Source organism: Ctenopharyngodon idella, chromosome 23 (assembly GCF_019924925.1).
Source record: "Ctenopharyngodon idella isolate HZGC_01 chromosome 23, HZGC01, whole genome shotgun sequence".
In the NCBI taxonomy this organism is placed as follows: Eukaryota; Metazoa; Chordata; class Actinopteri; order Cypriniformes; family Xenocyprididae; genus Ctenopharyngodon; species Ctenopharyngodon idella.
The window spans coordinates 8,524,400-8,550,620 of record NC_067242.1 but is presented as its reverse complement, the minus strand read 5'-3'; the positions used below and the strand labels follow the sequence as shown (position 1 = coordinate 8,550,620).

The 26,221-nt window shown below is 35.0% G+C and overlaps 1 protein-coding gene across 2 annotated transcripts in view; it reads left to right on the top strand.

The window, feature by feature from the left end:
• Positions 1–478: 478 nt before the first annotated feature.
• gnal2 (guanine nucleotide binding protein (G protein), alpha activating activity polypeptide, olfactory type 2) overlaps positions 479–26,221 on the top strand; it is a 28,149-nt gene continuing 2,406 nt past the window's right edge. Inside the window, exons 1-8 of one of the 2 annotated variants that reach the window (XM_051882466.1) lie at positions 479–1,442; positions 8,294–8,366; positions 10,146–10,200; positions 10,284–10,403; positions 13,845–13,942; positions 24,937–24,991; positions 25,124–25,197; positions 25,368–25,426. In XM_051882466.1, coding sequence (XP_051738426.1) covers positions 968–1,442; positions 8,294–8,366; positions 10,146–10,200; positions 10,284–10,403; positions 13,845–13,942; positions 24,937–24,991; positions 25,124–25,197; positions 25,368–25,426 — 1,009 coding nt within the window. In that variant the 5' untranslated portion in view covers positions 479–967. Of the gene's footprint in view, positions 1,443–3,445; positions 8,111–8,293; positions 8,367–10,145; positions 10,201–10,283; positions 10,404–13,844; positions 13,943–24,936; positions 24,992–25,123; positions 25,198–25,367; positions 25,427–26,221 lie in introns of those variants that run through there. The other variant, XM_051882468.1, reaches the window with a different exon arrangement.

Sequence of the window (26,221 nt, the reverse complement as noted above, 5' to 3'; positions counted from 1 at the left end):
CAACTTAGAATTTACATTTGATTTATTAAAAAAAAAAAACCATTAAAAAACTTTGGACTTTTCTCTCATTTCAGAACACCACTGAACCAAAGACATTATTCAGACAGCATTCAGACTGAGATATTTACTTTGACCTATAGAGGGCCCCAAAATTTAATAAAACTAATATTTTAGACCAAAATTATTATTATTATTTAATGGACCTAACATATACTAACTTGTATTTTTATCAACTAAAGTTAACAAAGATTAATAAATCCTGTAACAAATGTATTGCTCATTGTTAGTTAAATGTTAACTAATGGGACTTTATTGTAAAGTCTTACCAATTTTTCTTTAAAAAGATGATACCATTGTTTATTTCACACATCTCTGCTGCTGCAAATGTATGTGAATGAGGTTTCTGATGCTTTTTTGTTTAAAATTTTATTATGTCTGGGACAATTAAACTTATTGCTTATTAGTGACTCTGTTGTTATTATAATGTTCCATTCTCCGAATACTTCAGGTGTGCTCATTAAATGTCTCATTAGTGAGTCTGCAGGAGTCTCAGGGGTATAAAGCAGCCCTCGATGCTCAAACAGTCTAGACTACAATCCATCCAGATCCCTTAACGGGGATTTCTAAGCACAAATCACCGAGCGCACGGACAAAAACGCACCTACATGACCCCATATGTGTCCACCGGTTTTGTGTGGCTGGGCTTTTGGTTTCATTACGGTAAGGTGGACCTGCACTGTCAGCACAGGCAGATGTCAGGTGATCCACCGACTATTGCGCGTAGGTTGGACTGTAAGAAATCACAAAATGGCATTTGTTAAATACAAGAGCATCATTTTGGGATTACGCATGGCTGGAAAATGCACCATGTTCTGTCAGCTCATGTGATGATGCGCTAAATCACTGGGAATAGAGCGTTTGTTGTGTATTTATGATCAAATATCAGCAGTGAGCGCCTGGCCAGATCATGGGGCTGTGCTACAGTCTGCGTCCCCGCTTGTTTGGGGACCTCAGTGGATCCATTTCCAACGCCAACTCGGAGTCAGATCACCAGCCTCCGGATCCCGGAATGATGATGATGCCGTCGTGCGTCCGGGGCTCCAGGCAGCGCGACGAGGATTCTGGGGGGAATAGCGGGAAGACATCATCCACCTCCCCTTTACGCACCGGGGACGCCGGCAAGATCCCAGCCGGGGAGCTCCGCCGTGGCGACGGGGACAGAGCGCTCATCCAGAACGGAGGAGGTGGAGGAGGAGGAAAGAGGAGGCTGCAGCTGCTCCAGACTCCTAGCAGCGCCCAGAAACACAAGAACTGGGACAAACTGGTGGTGGTGGAGGAGAAGGAGGCCGAGAAGGAGGCCAAGAAAGTCAGCAAGAACATTGACAGGGCCTTGAAGGAACTCAAACGGGAATATAAACAGACGCATCGGCTGCTGCTCTTAGGTGGGTGATGCTGCCATACCTACTGTATGTTGACTTGCTTTAGTACTATTATTGATCTGCTGAAAATGTGAAGGGATTGACGTCATAAAGCATTGCTTAAAATGTATGCTAGCACTATACTTGAAACCTGAATATAACACATATTCTCAATACTTTCATAATGCCTCATAATACACGTTTAGAGTTCAATCAATACTTATTTTAATGAAACATACCGATTATTTTGATGTTTAAATGTCTATTTATACCAATATGATCGTTTTATATCTGCTTTTGACACCATTACACAACAACAATAGAATATGCATTATGGATATGTTATTAATAAAAATTTATATAATAATACTAATATTATTTTTTGGCAAAATCAATTATGAAACTGCTTCCAAATTGTGATTTGCAGATTAAGTGGAAAACTGAATGTGTAAATGTAACAATATTATTTGGAGGTGGATTTGTCATTTGTCTTAATTCTTTGCATTGCGTTAAAAGTATATGATAATGTGAAAATGGGGTTACAATTATGGTCATACTTTAGATTAGGGTCCATTTCTCACTGTTAACTATGACATTTGCCTCAATAAACTCCTAATTACTGCTTATTAATAGTTAGTAATGTAGTTGTTAAGTTTAGGTATTGGGTAGGATTAAGAAATGTAGAAAATGGTCATGCAGAATAAGGCATTAATATGTACTAATAAACACCCAATATACACTGTAAAAATTATTTTCATGATTTGTTATCACAGCTTTTTTTCTTTTGTCAAATCAACTTAGATAATGTGGTTCAGATAACATAATATTTTGTGTTTCTATTTATTAAACCAATCTTCATTGTATTAACTCAAGTTTTTAATTTCACTGAACTCAAAATTTTAAGGCAACTAGGTAACTTACTTTTTTTAATTAAACCAACAATATTTTTTTTACAGTGTAGTAATATGCATGTTAATATGCAAGTAGTTAATAGTAATAATTGGACCCTAAACTAAAGTGTTACCACAATTATTTATTAAAATATATAATGCATTGCTATGTGTATTACAAGGCATTAAGAATACTTCTATATGTTCAGGCTTCTATATGTTCATACATTATTTTATCTGTCTATTTGGTGTAGTTTATGTCCTATTTACAGTGTTTTCTTACCAATAAGTCTTTTTTATAGCCATAACACTAGGGCACTTAAATAGAAGAGAAATATAAATATAAAAGATTGTTCCATAGACAATCTATTGATCTTGTGGTCATATAATTGAGTAAGATATCAGAAAATAAAACTGAGCTCATATAGTTTGTCAGCAGGTACACGATGCTTTGATAAGACACTAGTATAAGTCACAGTAAAAGAATCTATTACTTTGACCTCTGGGACTCTGACAACTCACACACAGTATACTAGACTTTCAGTTAAATTGGAACCGACTAAACTTGCAAAACTTCACACATGCACCTTTGATTTTAAACAACACACTACAGAAACATACTGAAAATGCGTATGTAATTTGACTATATGTTTTAAATGCTCTAAAAGCATATTCCTCTGTCTAAAGTACATATGTCTTCAGTACTGGGCTGTAAAGTTTGGTATGTTGCTAAGTGATGTCTGGATATGTGTTTCTAAAGGCATGAGTCATTAAGACTAAAAGTATTAGACTTCCTGTCAATTTTGATTTCATTCATTTATTGTCCTTTGCTACTCATAACAGGATGCACAGGCTAACTTCATAACCCACACTGGGAATTTACAATCTTTCCATACTCTTATATGCTGCTATATCAAATGGCACTTGACATAAAGAAAGACAGGAGACTTGTTAATCTCACCTAAATATGTTCAGTGGGGTTCTATATAGAATCCTAGAGTTCTTGATTCAGTTTTAAAGAACGTTTTATGCCAAAAAGGTTCTATTTAAGAATAGATTGCATAACACTTTCACATTTAACAGTTATTCATTTTTTTTTGTGATAAAGTACGTTTACAAACTGTTTAATTCATAAAATTTAAAGGGGACCTATAATGCCCTTTTTACAAGATGTAATATAAATCTCTGGTGTCAACAGAATGTGTCTGTGAAGTGTCAGCTCAAAATACCCCACAGATCATTTATTATAGCTTGTTAAATTTGCCCCTTATTTTGCCCCTGGTTTTTGTGTGTGTCCCTTTAAATGCAAATGAGCTGCTGCTCCCGGCCCGCTTTCCAGAAGAGGGCAGAGCTTTAACAGCTTGCGCTTCGGTTGCTCAACAACAACAAAGCTGGAGAATCTCACGCAGCCAAAATGAGGATTGTCAGTAACGGTGTTCAGCCTTACATTGTTCAAACCGGAGTCGACACTGATGGAGAGACTCAGGAAGAAGTTACAACTTTTAGAATGAAACTGGACGTTTCTGAATGGTTAGTGGATAAATTTATGTAGTTGCTGTGGAGTTGATTCAACTCATCGACTAGCATGTGCCGTCATGTTAATCTTTTGTGCAAATCCAGCGTTGAATTGACCCTCGTTTGTGAAGCAGTCCGGCGTAAAATGACGGCAACAACACTCTACTACAACAACTCTTCCTCTTCTTTAAAGCAGCCCAACATGGCCTCACCCCCTTTGTTGAGTGTTCTCAGGGGCGGGGTTTATGTACATTTTGGAGTTTGTGATGTCACTAACCCGGGAAGAAGCTCATTGTAGTTCCTATCAGCCGTTTGTTGTAGTCCTTAAACAGAAGAAAATATCTCCCTTTGCATTGAACTTATGGCGTCGTAACTTTACAGATGTCGTTTATGCTCAAACAGCAACATTACACACTAACTAAAGTTAAAAAAGTGAAATCATTATCAACCACCCCTTTAATCAAAATAAAAATTGAATTATAACAAAAATAATTAATACTAAATCCATAAAATGATGGGAACCCCTAAAAGGTTCTTTATATGAAGTGCCTGACAGAACCCTTTAAAGTTCTATATAGAACCTTTTCTTCCGAATCCAGCAGTGATTTAGGAGCTATTTATAAGGAGAGGGCAAATTTGCATGTTTTACTGGCACATGGCTCATTTGAACTCTGACATAGTTGGCCAAAGTCAAATCCAAATACAGTGTGGCATCTCAAATCCTTACGCATTCAGTGTTATGAGACTGAAATTTCATAAAGGCCAGTTAAATAAGTTGGGCTGCAGACAGAGGCGTTGTCGGTTTTTAGAAATTGATGATAAAAGGAGATAGAGAGAGAAGTCATCCAAGATGTGGCTTATAAATTAACTTTAATGAAGGATCTCACTGAGTTATCTTTAAACTTTATGATACAGTTATTTTTAGTTCAGAAGAATGACACATCCTTGGGAATGTCTTTGTACAAGTTGTACTGTAACTACTGCTATATCAAGTAGTAGATGACACAGCCCTAAAGTGAATATCATTTCCTTTTAGTCGAGGTAACAGGTAGTTTTGCCAATGGGCAAAATAACTAGTAGCTTACATTTAATGAAAGTGCAGAAATAGCCTATTTAATGACCTATATAGCACATGTTTTGTCTAATAATGGATGCCTCACGCGTAAATAGCCAAAAGGGGTCTTGAGCTCCTATAAGTGTTGGAAACTTTATGGTTGTACCATAGAGAATCCTTTAGGGGAAAACATGAGGTTGTCATGCTTCCACACAAGTTGGTATTGTTCCTTTCTGTTGCATTGCAATGTGAAGTGTATGTGGTCTGTAAACTGAACTTTGTCACCCTGTAAATAGGTTTTATCATTTACTGAACGTGTACTTTGGCTCTAGCGTGGCCCTAACTGCATATCGCTAGCTAATTGTAATGAACGCATTATGCAATATGCACTGATGTTTTGAAAGATTTGAGCTTTAGGTCAGAAACATACATGTGGCGTTTGTCCTTGAGTAAATACAGGCATCAACAATTTTGCCAGAAACCGTCTTCCATTTAATCTAGTGCAGTGAAATAATTGTCTATAAATATCAATATATATTGTATTAATTTCAGGAGTTTTTTGAATATAGTGTAAAAAAAAAAATCCCCCCTAATGTAACCTAAAACATAAGTTCAGTTGCTGCCTTAAATGCAAGTATAATTAAATTAGCTGTAAGTCATTTCAACTTTAATTTTGCCTAGTTGAAACTTAAAAAAATTAAGTTGAGATTAGTTAAATTATTTTGATGGGTTAAAGTAATGAAAAAACATATGTTGCCTTGACTTATTGATCTTATAATTTTTTACAGTGACTCTGGTTATGAGAGAAGTTTGAATTATATTGGTTTATTGTATTTATTTGAATTGTGTTTAATATATATCTATATTGCATTTATCAGCTGTTAAAGTAGAACTTACATAACTTAATGCTATTTGGTATGAATTATTTTGTTTTATTGTTTGAAAACAATAATTCAGACATTCTTTAAAGCTGAGCCCAACTATCACATAAATTATGAGATTGAGATATTAAATAATTAATAAAACTAGAGTGGTTTCTGAATGAACAAAACTTCACATGATGCTGCGGCAATGTTGAAATGTTTTCAATCTAATTTTGTTGTCTTCCTTCTTTTGGATGGCAAATAGTCTGGCCTAAAGTTTTTTTTTTTTTTTTTGGCATAAGTTCTCAGTGGTTTTATGCATGTGTATATATATATTGTTATATTATATATTTTATATTAAAATTTCTAAATCTTAATGTCATTTAAAATCTGCAAACCACCATATGGACTATGTCAGCTTCTGTTTTCTGTATGTTAAACCCATTTGAGCCACTAGAAGACATTTTCTGACCTTGCATATCTCAGTGGATGTGCTGGAAATTATGCTTTTACATTTTTCTTCCTCATAATTTCAATCCATGTTCGATTTGTACTCACAAGAATGGTGCTAGTGGTCATATTTCATGGTTTTCCACAGTTGCTTAATGGTTTAACCATACACTCTTCATTTCACATGAATTTTTAAGCTTTTTTTTTTTTTTTTAGAATTTATATGAGAAGTGAAAGTCATATGTTGTTCTTGAGTGTAAAATAAGAGAACTGCAGTTTCTAAAGAAGTTATTTGAGGACATGCTATTTTATGATCAAATATTTCTGTTCAGTGCTGATATGATCCAGCCAGGCCAAATAATTAACGTTATAAAAAATTATTAATAAGATTAAATAAGGAATATTGACTGTTTCTAGGTAAATCAGACTTTCTTGTTGAAGTCACTGTTAAGGAAATAATTTTATTTCCTTTATAGTAAGCATTTATTTAGTGAAACACATCTAGTTAGTGGTGGTAAATTCACTCCCTTCCAGGTCTGGCAATACCATTGGAGTAAAAGGGGTTGTGCACTAACTCAAAAATGGTATTTTAGGATGAATTTGTGGTTATTAAACAAAATTTCCCTTTTTTGAAATAGTCGGTGTGATAACACAGTCTTCCTCCTTTTTATTTTAATCATTTAATAATGTTTTTACTCTGTCACATTTCTGTATTTAACTGGCAAAATGGCAATAGCATGTCTAAATTATATAGGATAAGATAAAGTACACAACAACGAAATGGGGTTAGCAGCTCTAAAAGACGCCTAAGTAATAGACAGTAAGTAATAAATAACTAGTAAAATAACAATAAACAGTATAAATTAAACAATATAAACATTAGTTCAGCCACAGTATAGTGTTGTAAAGTGAGGTAGTGCAAGAGTATTTTAAAACAGCATCAGTGTTGTGCGTATGTTCGTAATTGTAAATAATGTTCACAGTAAAACAGTATATAATAACAATATATATATATATAATGCAGTCGTCTGAGTGTGGTTTTAGAGGGGGCAGATAAGCTTAGACTGGTTTAATATTTGTTTTTTTTTCTCCAGTTATAAAACTTGACGGACTTTAGGACCCAGCCATTCGTCTGCTACAATGATGTAGCAGACCATCTTAAACCATTTAAGATCAGCAAAACCAGCTTAGACTAGTTTAATATGTTTTTTTCCAGTATAAAACGACAGACTTTGAGCGCCAGTCATTCATCTGCTACATTGTCACATTCGCTACACTTTACATTGTAACATTTTTCACTCACGTTGTTACGTTGAAACATCCGTTCGATCTCGTTCGTTACAGTGTTTCGACAGTCAGTCAGCGATACTTTGTAACAGTTTTCCTGGTTCCGGTCAATACCAGGTGTGACAGACAGAGGCAGTGCTGAGTTACAGACTACAGCAGAGATACAGGCAGAGAATATCACATAGAAAAAATACAGAGAGGGCGAGAGAACAGAAGAGAAGGGAAGAGCGCCTGGCAGGGGCTCACAGAGACCCCCGGATCCAGATGCAAGTTCATATCCCACCTTACCGATCGATATGTGATCAATTTTATCAATCCCGTCTCTTGAATGACGCCCGGACTGCTTGAGACGTTGTAACAGGGAGGAGAAACAAAAACCTTCCCGGCGACCTTTTTTTTTTTTCTGTCTATTGTGGATCATTTTCTCTCTTTGGAATCGGAATTGGATTGATCATTCATAAGGACAGCGCACAGATTGGCTTCGAGGGAGTAAGATGGGGTGTTTGGGGAGCAGTAAAACCGAAGACCAGCGCATCGACGAGAAAACACAGCGAGAGGCCAACAAGAAAATAGAGAAACAGTTGCAAAAAGAGAGACAGGCTTATAAAGCCACACATCGACTGTTGTTGTTGGGTAAGAGGAGACTTGAGGCGTAATATCTGACATACGAGAGCCATTCGAGGCTGTGTTTTTAAATGCGCCGTGTTTGACAGCTCAATCTGGCATGTCGGATTGTACATATGAAGAACACACCGTGATATCTGAAGTATCTGAGAGACTTTGCGTGTATTCTTACGGCTGTTTTTGCTTTCGTAGGGGCTGGTGAATCGGGCAAAAGCACTATCGTGAAGCAGATGAAAATTCTTCACGTCAACGGGTTTAATGCGGAGTGAGTACATGTTTACTGTCCTAGTGACACATATGTGCATGTAAGGGCGTTATATGAAGGTTGGGCCCTGTGTTCAGCCTCGGCATGGCGAAGGAAACCCTCATACATGCTGAGGCAGATAGTGATGTAGCACTACGTGCTATCAGCTAGTGCTTCACTGCAACATCATTGTTATATGGTCGTACAGAATCTGGATGTAGGTAATGCATGGGTGAGAAGTGACTAAAATCAAATACTAAATGTTTATCAGGCCTCTGGGTGTGTTAAAGTTTCTTTAAAACACTTTTTTTGCATACTAAAAATAGTAATAGCATGTCTAAATGACAGAACTTTGTTGGGCAAGTTATGCTTGTTGAACTTAAAATCAAATTTAACCTATATTACATTAATATATATTGTATAATATTATATATATTAACCTTTACAGTTTGGGGGGACTGTCAATTTAAAGGGTTAGTTCACCCAAAAATGAAAATTCTGTCATTTATTACTCACCCTCATGTTGTTCCACACCCGTAAGACCTTCGTTCATCTTCAGAACACAAATTAAGATATTTTTGATATAATCCGATGGCTCAGTGAGGCCTGCGTTGCCAGCAAGATAATTAACACTTTCAGTTGCTCAGAAAGGTACTAAAAACATATTTAAAACAGTTTTTGTGCGCCAAAAAAAACAAAATAACGACTTTATTCAACAATATCTAGCTGATTTCAAAACACTGCTTCATGAATCTTTTGTTTTGAATCAGTGGTTCGGATCGCGTATCAAACTGCCAGAGTCCAGTGAACTATCGAAATTTCGAAACACTTATGACGTAACAAAGCCTCGTTTACTGAAATCACATGACTTTGGCGCTCTGAACCACTGATTCGTAACAAAAGATTCGTAACAAAAGTGTTTTGAAATCGACCATCACTAGATATTGTTGAATAAAGTTGTTATTTTGTTTTTTTGGCGCACAAAAAGTATTCTCGTCGCTTCATAACATTAAGGTTGAACCACTGTAGTCACATGAACTGTTTTAAATATGTCTTTAGTAGCTTTCTGGGCATCTGGAAGTGTTAATTATCTTGCTGTCAATGGAGGCCTCACTGAGCCATCGGATTTCATCAAAAATATCTTAATTTTTGGTCTTACGGGTGTGGAACGACATGAGAGTGAGTAATTAATGACAGAATTTTCATTTTTGGGGGAACTAACCCTTTAAAGGAGCCAAAATGAATACCCTTATGTTGTTCCAGTCTTTTTTTCATGTGCAACACAAAATGAGAATCATTACACAGCACTTTTTCCATGCAACTGTGTATCCAGCTTCAAACTGCATTTATGTTTCTAAGAAAGCTACATAAAAGTAGTTCAGATATGACGTTTCAAGTCTTCTGAAGTCATATGATAGATGTGTGTAAGAAACAGGCTGAAATTCAAATTGTTAGTCACTGAAAATCTTTCAGCTGTCATATCTCGTTCTTCATTTCATGATACGTCATGTTTGGTTACGATTTGCCAGAAGCGATGATGTTTCAGGCTGATTCTCACACTATGCTATCGTATGGCTTCAGATATAGTGCACAAGTCATATAGACTGTTTTTATGTTGTTGTCATTATTAAAAAATAACAGGTTTGGAATGACTTACGGGTGATTAAATAATGATAGAATTATTATTTTTGGGGTGAACAATTCTTAGAGCAAGGAGTTGCATATGTGCAATTAAACCTTGCATTTTATTTATTTATATTTTTCTGCCTTTTTACTAAATTTAAATGTTTTCACATACAGGGAAAAGAAACAGAAAATTCAAGACATTCGCAAAAATGTGAAGGACGCCATCGTGGTAAGTGAGCCGCTTAGTTTCTAGAAGTTTTCTATATCTAATCACAGTCTCATGGCTCATAACTCTTTCATTTTTATTTCTAGACTATAGTGTCTGCAATGAGCACTTTAATACCACCCGTCCCACTCGCTAATCCAGAGGACCAGTTTAGGATCGACTATATCAAAAGCATAGCGCCGCTCTCTGACTTTGATTATACACAGGTAAGGAGCCTCATTTTCATAATTTACCTAGGATGCTTTCAATGACATTTGAATTTGTGTAAATGTGTTGAGGTTTTTGAACCGCTTACCGAGAGGTTTTGTATGACTCTTTTGCATGATTGCAGATTTATGAAAATATGAATCTTTGGCTTGGTCTTTTTTAAATCACGTACCTGAGGTGAAGTGCCTGCCACTAGCTGAAAGTTTGAATGTTTCTGAGAAACGTTACTTTATGGGAAGACAGATGCTGACTGCTTTGTTGTTGTATGAGTTTGCAATTGAAATAGGTGGAAAATATTATCATTTTTAAGAATAAGAGTAAAAACAAGGCCCAATAATTGTGTCACCAGTGTGGGATAAAGTTTTAGCATTTCTAACCTAAATAATTTTTAAAATGCATTTACAGACATACTCGGTTATGAGTATATTTACACAGTTTTCAATACTCAAAATATTGTAGTTATATTAAATAGGAGTCAAGTAGTCAAAATATATATTTTTTTATAATTATGCATATTATAATATGATTAGCATGTTGCTATGATTGCTTGCGTTCAGTTTGTGGTTTGTCATGCATTGTTTATGAGCACATCAAGTCGAATTAAACCACAAGCTTTTTATGTTAAATTACAGGTTTGTGAGGAATATTTTGGGTTCATATGTAGGATTTAATTTCGAAATTGACTAATCCAGGAGACCTTGACTAATCCACGGGACTGAGAAACACAATGTAGGTTTTCACATTGAATGCATTTGCATCAATTACTTTAGTCGTCAATAAACTGAGTAACTCAGGACAAAATATAGTCTCTGAATTTGTAAATGAGTGATTTTTGTGATGTAGACATTTTATGTTTCTTAAAGTTGCTGTCTGGCATAGGTTTACTGATTTTTACCAGTGATTAGAAGACAAGGAAGTCATGGAAAAGTTGTTGATGACGTATTCTTAGTTTTGTTTGTTTTAAGGTATCAAGTTAAAACTCAGGAATTGGGTGTTTTTCTGGGATTTTTTTTTTCTTCAGTGAAATATGAAGAATTTCATCTGATCTGTCTGAATCAGACTGAAACTGACACTAACTCTAAGTTCTCTCTCTATCATACTGATGTTGTCCGTTAGCTTTAGCTTAGCAAATGCTTCTGCTGTGCTTGAGTTTTGTTTGTTAGCATTAGACAGTGCGCAACGGGGTCAGTTATTTTCCGTATTATTTTGTTGTGATATTCTAGCACATTTGCAGACAAGTTGGACTGTGATATGGCAGATGTCTTCAGCCTGTGACTTTTGATTGCACAAATGTCAGCTCTCTGTTTTTTCAGATTGTCATTTTTAGACCGTGTGGATTCTGCTGAAATGGAGATCTGTAATTAGACAGTTTTAGACCACAGATCTTTTCTCAGCTCAAATTAAGTCCTGGATTTCTCTTTAATTAATTAATGGCAGACATCTATACTCACTTGTGAATTCATCAATTTTAGAATGTTTGGATTGTAAATACTGGAAAATCCAGTAAGTTCAGTTCTTATTTAGAGAGTAGTTTGCCGTTTACTCTTGGGTTCAACAGGTGGTAGATACAATATTGACTGCTAACATGTGTTATTGGTTTACCTTAAACATGCATCAAATTTGCAAGGTGGAATTACTGAATCCAGATAGAGATTTTTGGTAACACTTTACAATAAGGTTTCATTTGTTAACTTTAGTTAGTTAACTACATTAGTTAGTATGAACTAACAAAGAACAATATTTCTACAGCATTTATTAATCTTAGCTGATATTAATCTCAAAATTTACTAAAATATTTTTAGTTTAAAAGTTGTATCTGTTAGTATTAGTTAATGCACTGTGAACTAAAATGAACATTTTTATTAACATTAAAGGTTAATGAATGCTGTAAAAATATATTACTCATTGTTAGTTAATGCATTAACCAATGATGTATAGAGCCCCTAAAGATGGGAGGAAAAATCATAGATCAATGCTTTTGCGTGCTAATGCAAAATTTCTTTGGGAATGCAAAAATTTTGCGCATTGAAATACATTTTTTCCTCCCATCTCTCATTTTTCCCATCGCCATGTCCCTTCAGGGGCTCCGTACAAATGAGACTTTATTTTAAAGTGTTTCAAAACATTGACTCACAAAAGTGTTCCTGTGCTGTTAGTTTCTTCAGTAGGTATTTTACAGTGATTCAGGAAATATATTTGAATTTTTCTTCTAGGGCTGCATGATATATATCGAAATATCGCAAATGTATATATCGCAATATGCGTATCTTGCAATAACTGCGTGATTTATATACTCCAAAAGATTACAAAAAGTCCCAAGTTTTAGGTCAACGCAGACAGCAGAGAGTAGACTGGACACATGACTGTTACATATGTGTGACATGCTAAATGTTAATAGGCGCAATAAGCGAAGTACTCAGGCGTACAGAAAGCTGCCTCTCAGACAGCGCATGATCTCGAATTTAGTTCTCGCAGCTTATATGGCCAAATACACACAAAAAAAATTGCCTGTTTTAGCGAGTATTCACGTAAACACAGTCAGTTATGTCTTAAGTGGACTAAACAGTCAAGAAAGAAATCAGGCGTGTAACAGTATATTGGATCCGTGCAGCTCTTAAAGTGACAGCAGCCTAATAAACCTGCTTCCTTCTGTGTGCTTAATGTTAATCAAACAACAAAAGACAATGAGAAAATCACTCACTGCTCTTGCCTGAATAAATTTTATAGCTTTAAAAAGAGTCAGTGTATATTTAATCCATACAGTGAAGACTAAGCAGTGTTTTATTTTTACATTTATTCAATTTCTGTTGTTAAATAAACCTAATGTAGGCCTACCTGAAACCCTAAACCTCCCTGGTTTACACTGACGTTAAAATGACACTTACTTTTTATGTAATGCTACATTAAAACACTGCTGTTCACTTTCAGAAGTTGTAGGGATGCTTTCTTCTCACAAAAAGAATGTGTAACATGTATGTTGGTTATATCATTTTCAGTTTTTAAATATATTTATTTTACAAAATTAAAGCTTTATTGTATCGCATATTGTATTATTGAGTTTCTGAAAAGTACATGTCTGTGAAAATAATAAAGCTAAAAAAAGATTTAATGTTTCAGTACATTATGTAAAGTTGCAAACAAACTAATAAAAGAAACTAGCGTTTGAATGCTTGCGTAATGAGATGTGCTCGAAGCAGCGCTGAATCCACAGTGGTGGGCCGGTGTGATCAGTCAGTCTATTTCCAGAACAGCTTAAAGGCTTTTAACCAAAACACATTTTATGAATGTAGTTGGAAGTATGTAGTGGTATAAGTTCAAGAAATATCTCTTAAATGAAGTGAGGCAGTTCTAAAAATGCTTAATAATGTTATTGAAATTGAATCATTTTTTAGCATGTTTTTAGCATGCAAACATATAAATGTTTATTTTTTTTTCCACAGGAGTTTTTTGACCATGCGAAGAAGCTCTGGGATGATGAAGGCGTTAAGGCGTGTTACGAACGGTCCAACGAATATCAACTAATCGACTGTGCGCATTAGTAAGTATAAGTTTTATCATAGCAGTTAACCTTACCTGAAGCCTATGGTGATGGTGGCTTTTTGACAATTGTTTTGTGAACTGGCATAATTAAAATTGAAGTTGATTGCATATTGCTTAAGATAATATTGTTTTTCTCCGTTGATATTTATGATAATAGCTGTGATTATTTGTTTGTGCGGTTTTGTGGTTCTATTTATTTGTGCAGATATTTATGGTCATGGTGGTAGTCATTTGAAAGTTGTTGCAGTTTTTACTGATGTTTTAAACCGAATCTCTTATTCAAAATTGTATTTGTGCTGCAGTTATAGTGTGTTAATGTGAATCTAAAGGTAATAAATATTAGTGATGCACCTATTGGGCCCGATACTGTGCTCGTGTACTTGTACTTGTACTTGTGCTCATTAAAATGCTCCGATACCAAAAACTGATAGAACGCAGTGTGTGCGTAGTGTTTGTGTCCACACAAAGAAACACAGACAACAAAGCAAACAGAGAGCGTAATGGAGATAAGGATATGGTTGGATAATGGTTGGATATGTCAATAGCAAATAAAGTAAAAACAAATAACGTTAACTGACGGTAAAAAGTGAGAGCGAGAGAACTTTTAAATTATTTATGTATAATGAGTGGTTCCCTACATTATTATAGGAAGGCGATACAGTAATCACATGATGTTTTCAAGAGGATTTCTGTGCGCAAACACCTGAAGCGCACGCCCAAAAAAGCTGCCTCTCAGACCGAGTGCGAACCTACTAAATTGAGTTCTCTTTCTTGTCTTCTTGCACTTGAACGGACAAATTCACACAAATTGTCAAAACGCCCGTATCGGCGAGTATCCCTGTGAAACATAGTTGGTTATGTCTTAAGTGAATGTAAACAGTTGAGAAAGAAAACACTTGTGTAACAGTATGCAGCTCTTAAAGTGACAGCAACCTAATATTCCTGCTGCTGTCTTTGTCCTTTATGTTAATCTAAAAACAGATGACACAAAGAAAATCACCCAGTGCTCTTGACTGAATAACTTTTGTAACTTTAATAAGGATTCATCTATATTTAATTTATACAATGAAGACAATGCAGTGTTATTTGATTATTACCTTATTTAACTTCTGTACCTGAAAATTGTGATGTTTCACTGGTATCTAAAAATTTGAACCACTGGCCCAACTGTGCCAGTAGAAAACATCCTTAGCTGTTATTACATTGTGCTATTAAATTGAAGATAAAATATAAGCAATAGATATAAAATATAGAGCAATAGAATGAACAGTGAACGTTACAGAAGCAGGATTCATATGGGCCTGTTCAAAAGTTTGAAGACTTTTACATGTTTTTGAAAGAAGTCTCTAATGCTCACCAAGGCTTCATTTATTTGATCAAAAATACTGTAAAAACAGTAATATTGTGAATATTATTAAAGTGTTATTTTTCTGTTTGAATATATTTTAAGATATATTCCTGTGATCAAAGCTGAATTTTCAGCATCATTACTCCAGTCTTCAGTGTCACATGATCCTTCAGAAATCATTGCTGCTCAAGAAACATTTATTATTACTGTCGCTGTTGAAAACAATATTTTTGTGGAAACCGTGATACATTTTTAAAGGATTCTTTAAAAAAAGTAAGCTTTTATTTGAAATATAAGTCTTTTGTAACAGAAGTGTAGGTGTTTATTGTGACACTAATTTGGATAGGTTATCTAACAATCGACTCGTTGACTAGTAACTATTTTTGTTTTGTAAGTCACTGACAGTGCTGTTTGAAAGTGTGCGGTGTAAAACTTTCCTGGAAAAGTTTGTCTGTAAATCGGGGTCAGGTAAACCTGAAACCAGTTCAGACTACCCACCAACTAGTCTGTTTTGAAAATATGTAGTTTTGCACATCCTTGTAAGGAACGTGCCTGATCAGGTTCAGATAAACCTGAAACCAACCTATTTATTCAGGGCTTCCTTAAGACGTTCAGGAAACCCACTACAAACATGTCGTATATGTATTTAAGTTTCTTTGCCTTGGAGATGGAAACATTCTAGGTGCATGAATGATCTGTTTTTACATCCACTGTTGGCTTTTTTAGGCCAGTGCAGACATTTGTCCTGTACAACAGTGGCCGTGTGTCAGGTATGAAAGCGTGAGGAGGGTGGTCAGGTCATGGGAGTTGGTCAGCCGCTTTGTAGGACTCAGATACCATCACCAGCTAGTGCAGTGCCTGACACATAATGGCGACTGTTGTCTCTCAGTCAGAAAAGGCCCGGAGATACTCTGAGAATCATACAGACACCCAGCTGCTCTCAATACAGGCTTGTTCTTTGTGGAAGACTTTTACAATACTGAGAATTCCTCTGTTATACAACTTCAAATCAATGTCTGCTCAGATACGTTTGCTGTGATCCAGGTCGATCCATGGATGTGCAGTCGTTGAGAAAGTTTTCAGATAAATCCAATTGCTTCCACTTTGTTGTATTTTTTTCAGTATTTGGAAAGAAAATGTGAGCGGTGTCTGCCCCTGCAGAACTCGCCCTCATGATTCTAGGGTAGGGATGCGCAATTAATCGAAACAATAATGAAATTGGCTTAGTGTGATTATCAGTCTGCAAAAGCTGTGATTTTATATAAATAAATATACTTGCTACTAGGGCTGCTCGATTATGGCAAAATCATAATCACAATTATTTTTGGTCAATATTGAAATCATGATTATTTAACACTATTACTGGTAGTCTTTTTTCACGATATGAGTAATTTTAAAGGAGACCTATAATGCCCCTTTTCACAAGATGTAATATAAGTCTCTGGTGTCCCCACAATGTGTCTGTGAAGTTTCAGCTCAAAATACCCCACAGATCATTTATTATAGCTTGTCAAATTTGCCCTTATTTGGGTGTGAGCAAAAACAAGGCGTTTTTGTGCGTGTCCCTTTAAATGCAAATGAGCTGCTGCTCCCGGCCCCCTTTCCAGAAGAGGGTGGAGCTTTAAGAGGGCGGAGCTTTAACAGCTCGTGCTTCTGTTGCTCAACAATAACAAAGCTGGAGAATCTCACGCAGCTAAAATGAGGATTGTCAGTAATTGTGTTCAGGCTTACATTGTTCAAACCGGAGTCGACACTGATGGAGAGACTCAGGAAGAAGTTACAATTTTTAGAATGAAACTGGACGTTTCTGAACGGTTAGTGGATAAATTTATGTAGTTGCTGTGGAGTTGATTCAACTCATTGACTAGCATGTGCCGTCATGCTAATCTTTAGTGCAAATCCAGCGTTGAATTGACCCTCGTTGGTGACGCAGTCCGGCGTAAAATGACGGCGTGGTATTTTTTTTTTAAGATGGAAGAGTGCGGTTTTACAGATGCTAGAAATGTGGCTTTCAAATGAAAGATTTACCAATAATCATTATTGACCTGGATCGAAAGAATCAGTCTAATATTCTGATTTCTAGGTATTTCTCATTCACACCAAAAACAATAACGATAACTATATTAGCATCCACACCAGCAGATGATATCATTCTCTTTATTTTGTCGTCTGCTGCTTTAAATGCTCGAGCTCGATACAGCAAGATGGATTCTGATTGGCTGTCAGTGTTTTTATTGTTCGTCAGCTGGAAAAAAAAAAATCATTCTGAAAATGATTCCAACGATATCGTTTCTTTGTGCCATTATAGTTGTAGTGTGGACTCTGCTATTCTATATTTAGAAAGATTTTTAGAACTATATAATTATCGTTATCTTTATAGTTATCATCCTTGGTGTGAATGGACCTTTAATCTATGTGTTTTTTTAATTAAACTGCCTGGAATACATTTCCTTAACAAACCACATGATTTGTAGGTGTCATTCATACAGCACAAATATTGCAGGACGAGTTATGCAATAAAGTTTAATACTTATAATAGTTATGCTGGCTTTGGCAAACAGCTGTAATCCGATAATTATCTCTCTCAATATTATACCAATAATCCAGTATTATATCTCTCTTTTGACTATATTTCAAATATATATCCATCATTTAAAAGAAACCATCATTTTATCTAAAAAGCCATAGAAAAGTACAGTAAAATGTACTAAAATTTTCTTTGCTAAATAAGCAGAAGATTGATGTTTAGGAATGTTTTTATATGTAGTATTAAATAAAAGTAAAAAAAAAAAAGTTTTATTAATTTATCTATTTTTACTACAACATTTTAAAGCTTGTAAAATGCCATGCAGTGTTCAGACTAAAGCTCTACAAATAAAAAAAAAAGTATTTTTTTAAATAATTTGTATATTGCCTGGTTGGGTTATCAAAAATCTAGATAATAATTTATAAAAATATGTATTTATATATATTGGAGAGTGCAAAATATCATGTATATGTGTGGTAGGCATTTATCTAAATTTTTTGGAAACTCAACAAGGAAATATATCAAAATCTAAGGCATTCACAATATAAGATACTCGCATTGCTATCAAGCTGTTTTATCGCAATGCATCTTAACTGCCCTTTGGCCTGCGAGATCATTGAATGATCCCTCGTGATTTTGTGACATCTGTCTGTGTTCGTTTCTATTAATCTATTGCGTGTCTATTTTAAGGCTGAAAGAAAACGGATTACATGTCAGTGTCAAACGGCCGAGACGCACACAAATACGTGTTTGTACTGAAGTGGGTCGGTGAGAATGAGACTGTGCTGTTGTGATAGAGGACACTTGTACAGAAACAGTGAAAGCAGCAGTCCGAGCGAGAGAGATCCCAGTTGTGTGTGGCGTTCTGCAGGCCCGGCTGTATGGAGATTGTGGTTGGGCTGTCTGTCCCCCTCCTCCCTCCGCCAGAGCTTATGTAAAGGAACAGCGCAGCCGGGGCAAGCAGGAGCTATTTATAGCGCAGCACTGCAGAGCACTCACTGGTGGAGGGCGTCACGTGTGTGTGCGCGCCGCCGAATCAAAGGGAGTATCCCGGCAATGCGCGTAAACAAAGGAAGGTCAGAAAGAGAAGGTGAGGCGCAGAAAGGGCCTGTGTGTGTGTGTGTGTGTGTGTGTGTGTGTGTGTGTGTGTGTGTGTGTGCGGTTATACATATCAGACCCTCATAAGTGCTTAAAGGGAATAAACATTCACTGATGTAAAGCGGCGCTCTCTCTTTCTCGCTCGCCCTTCTTTTTTCTGCCTTTTCCTACATAGATACACAAACAAACACGCACACGTGCATTTGATAAAAATAGCAACAGATTATGAATTCCTTTTTTAGCATTTCGGGTTTCTGTTTCGAGATTTAGCCTGCATTTACCTAAAAATAGAACGACCCCACACAACTGCTCAGAGCTATGAAAACCAATAATGATTATTAAACCATCATGTAATTATGTTAACGTTACTTGCCATCAAATCAAAATTGACAGTTCTTTTTTTTTTATGGAATATTGCAGTATTTATCATAAATGATTTATCTGTGCACATGCCCTCGTAATCTTTAATCAAAGTAACAATAGGTAAGAAAAGACTATCACAACTTCCATTTCATGCTGACTTTAAATACAGCTTTTTGAAATTATTTATAATAGACAAATATCTTCTGCCAAGTATGTTACTTTAACGTATTTAGGTGAGCTTAAGGTCTACAATAAGGATTTTTTTTATTCTGTAATTCATTTATTCCCCTTGTCCCACAGATGTGAAAATTAAATCAAATTTTAGCAACATATTTTTTTTATATATGCGAAAATATATAATTTTTTTTTTATTTTTTTTATAAACTCATCCCCACCTCTGTACCACAGATATGAGAATTATTTTTAAGCAACATTTTTATTTTCTGAAAATATTTTTTAATTGATTTTTAAAAAGTTTTGCTGGAAAACAATGACTCATTACTGAATTGTTTATCATTTTGAATTCAAACTAAATTAAAGACTAAATTATTTAACATTAAAGAGTATAAATTATGATCATTTGCATGTAGGGCAGTTACAATTATTGATTATTAGTTATTAAATCTAATCACAATTATTTGAGGTAACCATGCAGTTTAAATTTCAATCGCATTTTGCCATCATCACAAGGGAAATTATGTTGCGGTTATATTGTATTATTATTATTATATTAAATATTAATTTTTTACAGCATTTAGGTAAATCATATGGGCTTATTTTTATTATTATATTAAATATGATTGCAAGTAAAAAATACATAATAGGCTTACACCGTAATTGACATGAACATAATTGTTTGTATGACAATTAATCGTCAGCACAAATTCTATGATTGTGACAGACTTAGTTGCATTCATAAATTATATTTTGTATTATTTACATTTATACATTTGGCAGATGCATTGCATTTAAACTCTACAAATTTTTTTCAGTTCATGCATTCCCTTGGAATCAAAAACCATGACCTTGATGTTTCTAGCACCTACAGGAATTTATATTTTCATGAGTAGTTCAGGCTTTCCATGAAAGTGCAATTTACAAAAAGTTCGCAACAAGTGAAAAACAATACGCTTATAGATATATGCATGGGCATTAAACCGAAACCTGACTGGTACTGTCAAATTTGATGTTTTAGTTTCAATTTGTGAACGAGTCGCGTTAAAATAAAACCAATATTTATATTAATAATTTTTTTTTTTTTCAATAATTACAAGCCCTAACTCAATACAAACCAGAAGTTTGAGAATTCTTGTCAGATTTAGTACTCTCATTTACTGTTGTGCTTACTGTACAAAAGTGGCGTAATTTCAACAGTTAAAGTTTGTAACTTTAAAAGTTTTGTGGATTGGAAGAGGTTCTGTATATTACAGGAGAAATGCAAGCTCCAAATAGTCTAATTCAATAGAGTGCCTAGGGGTGTGATTCTCACTTCGGGTGCGAGAGGTCCCAGGTTCAAATCCCGGACGAGCCCCCAGGGTGTAACAAGTTGGGTTCCTGAAAGGTAAAAAATCCACTCTTTTTCTCCATAGGGAAACTGATTTTGAACGATAACTTATGAACCTTTAAAGGTAGCCCTACTGTGAGCTACGAGGTTGTTGAAAAACTACATTACCCATGATGCTGTACAGAAAATTACAACAATCAGAGAATCTAAAAAACAATGCGCCAAAATATCTCTTTAGCTCCGCCCACTCCCATGAAGTGCTGTGAATGACATAATCGATTGCATATTGCAATAAACAATATTTAAATGCATAGTTTTATATTTCTCCATCGTTTTTAATTTACTTATGCTGTTAGCAATGCTTCATGGGATTGTAGTTCTTTCCCTTAGTAAAACTGTCTTGTACTTTTTTTCTTTTTGTCAGATTTTCAAAAACTTTTTTGCTTCAAATCAAAGTTTGTAGTGTTGCTGATAATTCATGGCTTATAGCGAAGACTTTTTTTTTTTTTTTAAATCCCCATGGGAAAAAGAATGGAAAAAATACTTCTGGAACCAGCACTGCTGAAACAGGCACTGTTGAACTCTGTGATCTTAGAAACCTTGCACCGATACCCACAGCTGTAGAGCCGTTGTACTCAATAGGACATGTGAAACGTGTTCAAACATTCCCATGTTGTTCAGTGTGAACTGGATTTACAGGTTTTAGAATGACTCCGGTACAATTTCCCTGTTTTCCCTGTGATCTAGAATCAACCTCATGTTCCTTAACAGCGTACAGAGCGCCTATTGAGTACAATCTGGGCTTGATTATCTTATCTTGTCTTATCTTATCTTTGGTACTGAACATTCTCAAGACTACCAAGAACCACAATGATAAATCGGATTAACAGAGTGAGAGATTTTCAGCATAAGAGTGACAAAAGAGATTAAATTAAAAATGAAAATAAACAATGAATTGTTTTACAAGGAATAATTTTATCACTGAAATCTGATTAAGTCATGCCATATGCATATATGTATTTGTTTGTTTTGTGTTATTTTATTTTATTATACTATAAAACAAATGAAATAATTTTGGTTTTAGTTTCAAATCCAATCACAGGTTTTGCCACGATGAAGTTCAAACTAACTTGATTAGTTCTTTGTGATTTTACACAAAAATGAGTTTTTTGTTTTGATCTTAGAGTCAGTCTGTTTATTATATATTTAGTATATTTTGTTCTGCCTAAATCAACCTGTGGAATGTGTTTGGATTGTTCTTCTGTGACCGTTGTGTCAAGACTGATTCAAAGTAAGATGGAGGTCTTGAATCGCCGTGCAATACTGAATTTATCCTGTATGGCTGATAGACGGTCTGTCCTGCAATTTGTCTCTCTGCTCTTCTCTTGGACACACAAACACCTCTTCAGCCCGCCTGATGCTGATGAAGAGGGCTTTTTTATAGTCATAAGATGTATGGTCACTGTATTTTTAGAGTGCTCATATTAAGAGAAAGATATAGTTTTGGTTGCTCAGACAGATCACTGGACTTCAGTTAGGGAGGAGGACTTCACAGCCCCACTACAGATCCGATATGTGCCCTCTGGAGGTGAACATTGGAAATGCAAGGGCATATTTGATGGTTGTGAGATGCATAGGTGTTATTTACATTGTGTATGAATCGTCTGTAGCTGACAAGCAGGAGTTGTTGTCGTTCAGTGTATGTTTATGATAATGAGTGGCAGAATGTTTTGCTGACCAATTGTTGAGGTTGTTATCAGTTGTCAAAAGTTAGATGAGACAGTGAGTTCACAGGCAATGTTCTTGTTCCAATCTGTCACTATCTGTTCTGAAAAACCACAAAACAAAATGCAAAGGAGTGTGTCTTTGCTCTGCAGTACAATGTTCTGTCCATACTGGCATTTGTCCTCGCCATTTTTTTTTTTTTTTTTTAATGATGAAATCAGTTTCCCTGAAGATTTAACTTACAATATAATAAATAATATGATCAGGTATATTTGGAAGATTTTCATTAGATGGTCAATATTCAGCATTGGATGTTTAGTGGCAAATATCTAATGTATTTATTCCACTAAATCTAATATTGCTTTGTTTATTTTTATTCTTTTGCATTTCAGTGGCATTTGTTTAACCCAGAATATTATTTGAAATACTGAAATGTAATTGTACATTTGAGGTTGGGGTTGGTTTAAATTTATTTCATTTAAATTTATCAAAATTAAATCAAAATTAAATTCATTTATTATATGAAACATACAGTAAAAACTATTATATTGTAAAATATGTGTGTAATATTAATTTTATTTAAAATAATAACTGTTTTCTATTGTAATATATTTTAAAATGTAATTTATTCCTGTGATTCAAAGCTGAATTTTCAGCATCATTACTCCAGTCTTCAGTGTCACATGATCCTTCAGAAATCAGTCTAATGCTTCATTCACGTGATGTCATAATTTCCGTAATTTCGAAATGACAACACGTGGCGTTCTACTCTGAACTGTTCACGTCTCAAAATTGTTTTTTTTTTAACACTATCAATGCCTAAATGAATCTGCAGCGGTCAGGTGGTACAAGTCTGAGCTCTCAGAATATTCCCAGTTTACAAGTTGTAATTACGAGGATGTGAACACTTTTTACAAGTTTAAATCTCATACTTATGGTAATTATGATATGGTGTGAACGCATCTTTTATGCTGATTTGCTGCTCAAGAAATATTTCTTATTATTATCAATGTTGTAAAGAGTTGTGCTGCTCAGTATTTTTGGGGAAACTATATTTTTTTGATGAACAGAAAGTCCTTGCTATTAATGAGTTAAAAGTATTGATCTGATAATTAGTAGTATTTTATACGTTATGTGCATTTTCACATCTTAAAAAGAAATGCTCCAACATCGGAAAAATTAAAAGCAAGAGTCGAGATCTCCACACAAACCCATTTCCCTTTCTTTCTTTCTTTCTTTCTTTCTTTCTTTCTTTCTTTCTTTCTTTTTCTTTTTTTTTTGGCAATGTCGTTACAGATTGTCTTGTTGTCACAAGCTTGTGGGATGAGTCTATATTTGTCTCTGTTAGTGCTGATAGCACTAATATCACATGATGGTCACAGAGTGTTGGGCTAATATTCTGCCTTTCTGCAGGGAAGTAAGAGAAAGATATGGGCTTGTTATCTAACATTCTTCAGCTGCGTACTTGCTGTAGGGATGCTTTCAGGGGCTCCGTTCTCATTCACATCCAGTGACTATGTATCAGGTCTTGTGAATATATTTGATACAGCAACAGGTATATCTAGACCTTCAAAGGACATTGTTAGAACGAGAGCGTTGGTTCTTCATTGATCGTTTTTGCCACTTTTTATACTGTTTGAGATGATGAAAGTAACCAAGTCTCATTTGAGACACAATCACAATCAAAGCCGATTATGTAGATATCATATTCTTTTCTAGTGTGAATAACGCTGGTACTTGAGCAGTGTCTTTGATATTAATTAGTGACCGTAGTATTATTTGTTAGTACAAGTCACTGATATGGTGTGCGTGTGTAATACTTTTATGAATGAAAGATTAAAATGATGCATTAAAATGATCAAAAGTGACAGTAAAGACATTTATAATGTTACAAAGTATTTTCTATTTCAAATAAATGCTGTTCTTTTAAAGTTTCTAGTCATTAAACAATACTGAGAAAAAGTATCACGGTTTCCACATGAATATATGAAGCAGCACAACATTGATGATAATCAGAAATGTTTCTTGAGCAGCAAATCATCATATTAGAATGATTTCTGAAGGATCATGTGACACTGAAGACTGGAGTAATGATGCTGAAAATTCAGCTTTGATCACAGGAAGAAATTACATTTTAACATATATTCAAATAGAAAAAAGTTATTTTAAATTGTAATAATATTTCACGATATTACTGCTATATTTTTGATCAAATGCATACATCCTTGGTGAGCATAAGAGACTTCTTTTAAAAACATAAAAATATTATCTTTTAAAAATAGACAAACTGCAGTTATGCCCGATAAAGATAAAGATGACGTTGTCCAAAATATGAATGCTGTAGTTTGGTCATGAAAGTATATTCATTAATGAAAAACCTAAATGTGTAAAGTTGATTTAGCTTTTTCTTCATTTGTGTATTTACAGCTTTCTTGACCGGATTGATGCAGTAAGACAAAGCGACTACACACCAACAGACCAGGTACTGTTTGAGAACACACACCATGTTCATTTGTAAATGAGAGACGCATGAGACACTTTGTAAATGTCTCGCCCTTTATTTTCCAAAAATTGTCCTTTTTCTAACACTTTTTCTCAATCTTTCTTCTTTCAGGACTTGCTTCGCTGCAGAGTGTTAACATCAGGGATTTTTGAGACGCGATTTCAAGTAGACAAAGTCAACTTTCAGTGAGTCCACTAGTAAAAAGCTCCTGAGAAACATAATAAAGATTGTACGGTGGATATAACTGTACTTGCAATATGCGAGTGTTGCTGTGTGTTGAATTGTCATGTATTCATATGTCCACTAGAGGGACACATTTCACTTCCTATAAACCTCATGTCTCTTCTCTTTTCAGTATGTTTGATGTCGGAGGTCAGAGAGACGAAAGACGAAAATGGATTCAGTGTTTTAATGGTAATATTAAGTGTGTGTGAATTTATGATTGTGATACATATATCTTACCACCAGTTACACATGCATGTTAAACGAGTTTAAAGTGCCCCTATTATGCTATTTTAAAGGTTTCTAATGTTGTTTTGGAGTTTCCTACAACATGTTTACATGCATCCAAGGTCAAAAAACACTTGAATTTTCTCATAATATACATTGCAGCATCAGCTCTTTTCTCACAGTGTCTGAAACGGTTCAATAAAGGATTCAGTTTCTATAAACCCCTCCTTTCTGAGAGCCTGCTCTGCACTGATTGGTCAGATGGCCTAGTCTGTTGTGATTGACACAAACACACATTACCATATCTGAATTTCAGCTACATTCGAATTATACATTAATTCGAATAGTAACGATGGCGTCAATTTCAGTGCGAGTCCTCATCCTTTAAAAAAAAAGTGGATTTGCTTTGTCAGCACAGAAAACAGCATCTTCTCGACATGTCAACAACACAAACCAAACTCTTCCAGTCTCAGTTACAATTACAGTGTTTGAGGGTCAAAGTAGACATTGTTCGCGAGCAGCCAGTGAAGATCATAGTCTGGCATTATGCAAATTTCTTAATTTCTTGCAGGAAGTGAGACTGGAATTACTGACGACTCGTTTCAGACAGTTCAGAATCGATTCTTTCTTTAGGAAGACAATAACTCAATTTATCTTCACTTTAATCCTTTGAAACTTTGCAGACCTTTTACATTCACAAACAGCCATATTACACACTACATGAAAGGTGATATCTGAAAATGGGGCACTTTAATGTGT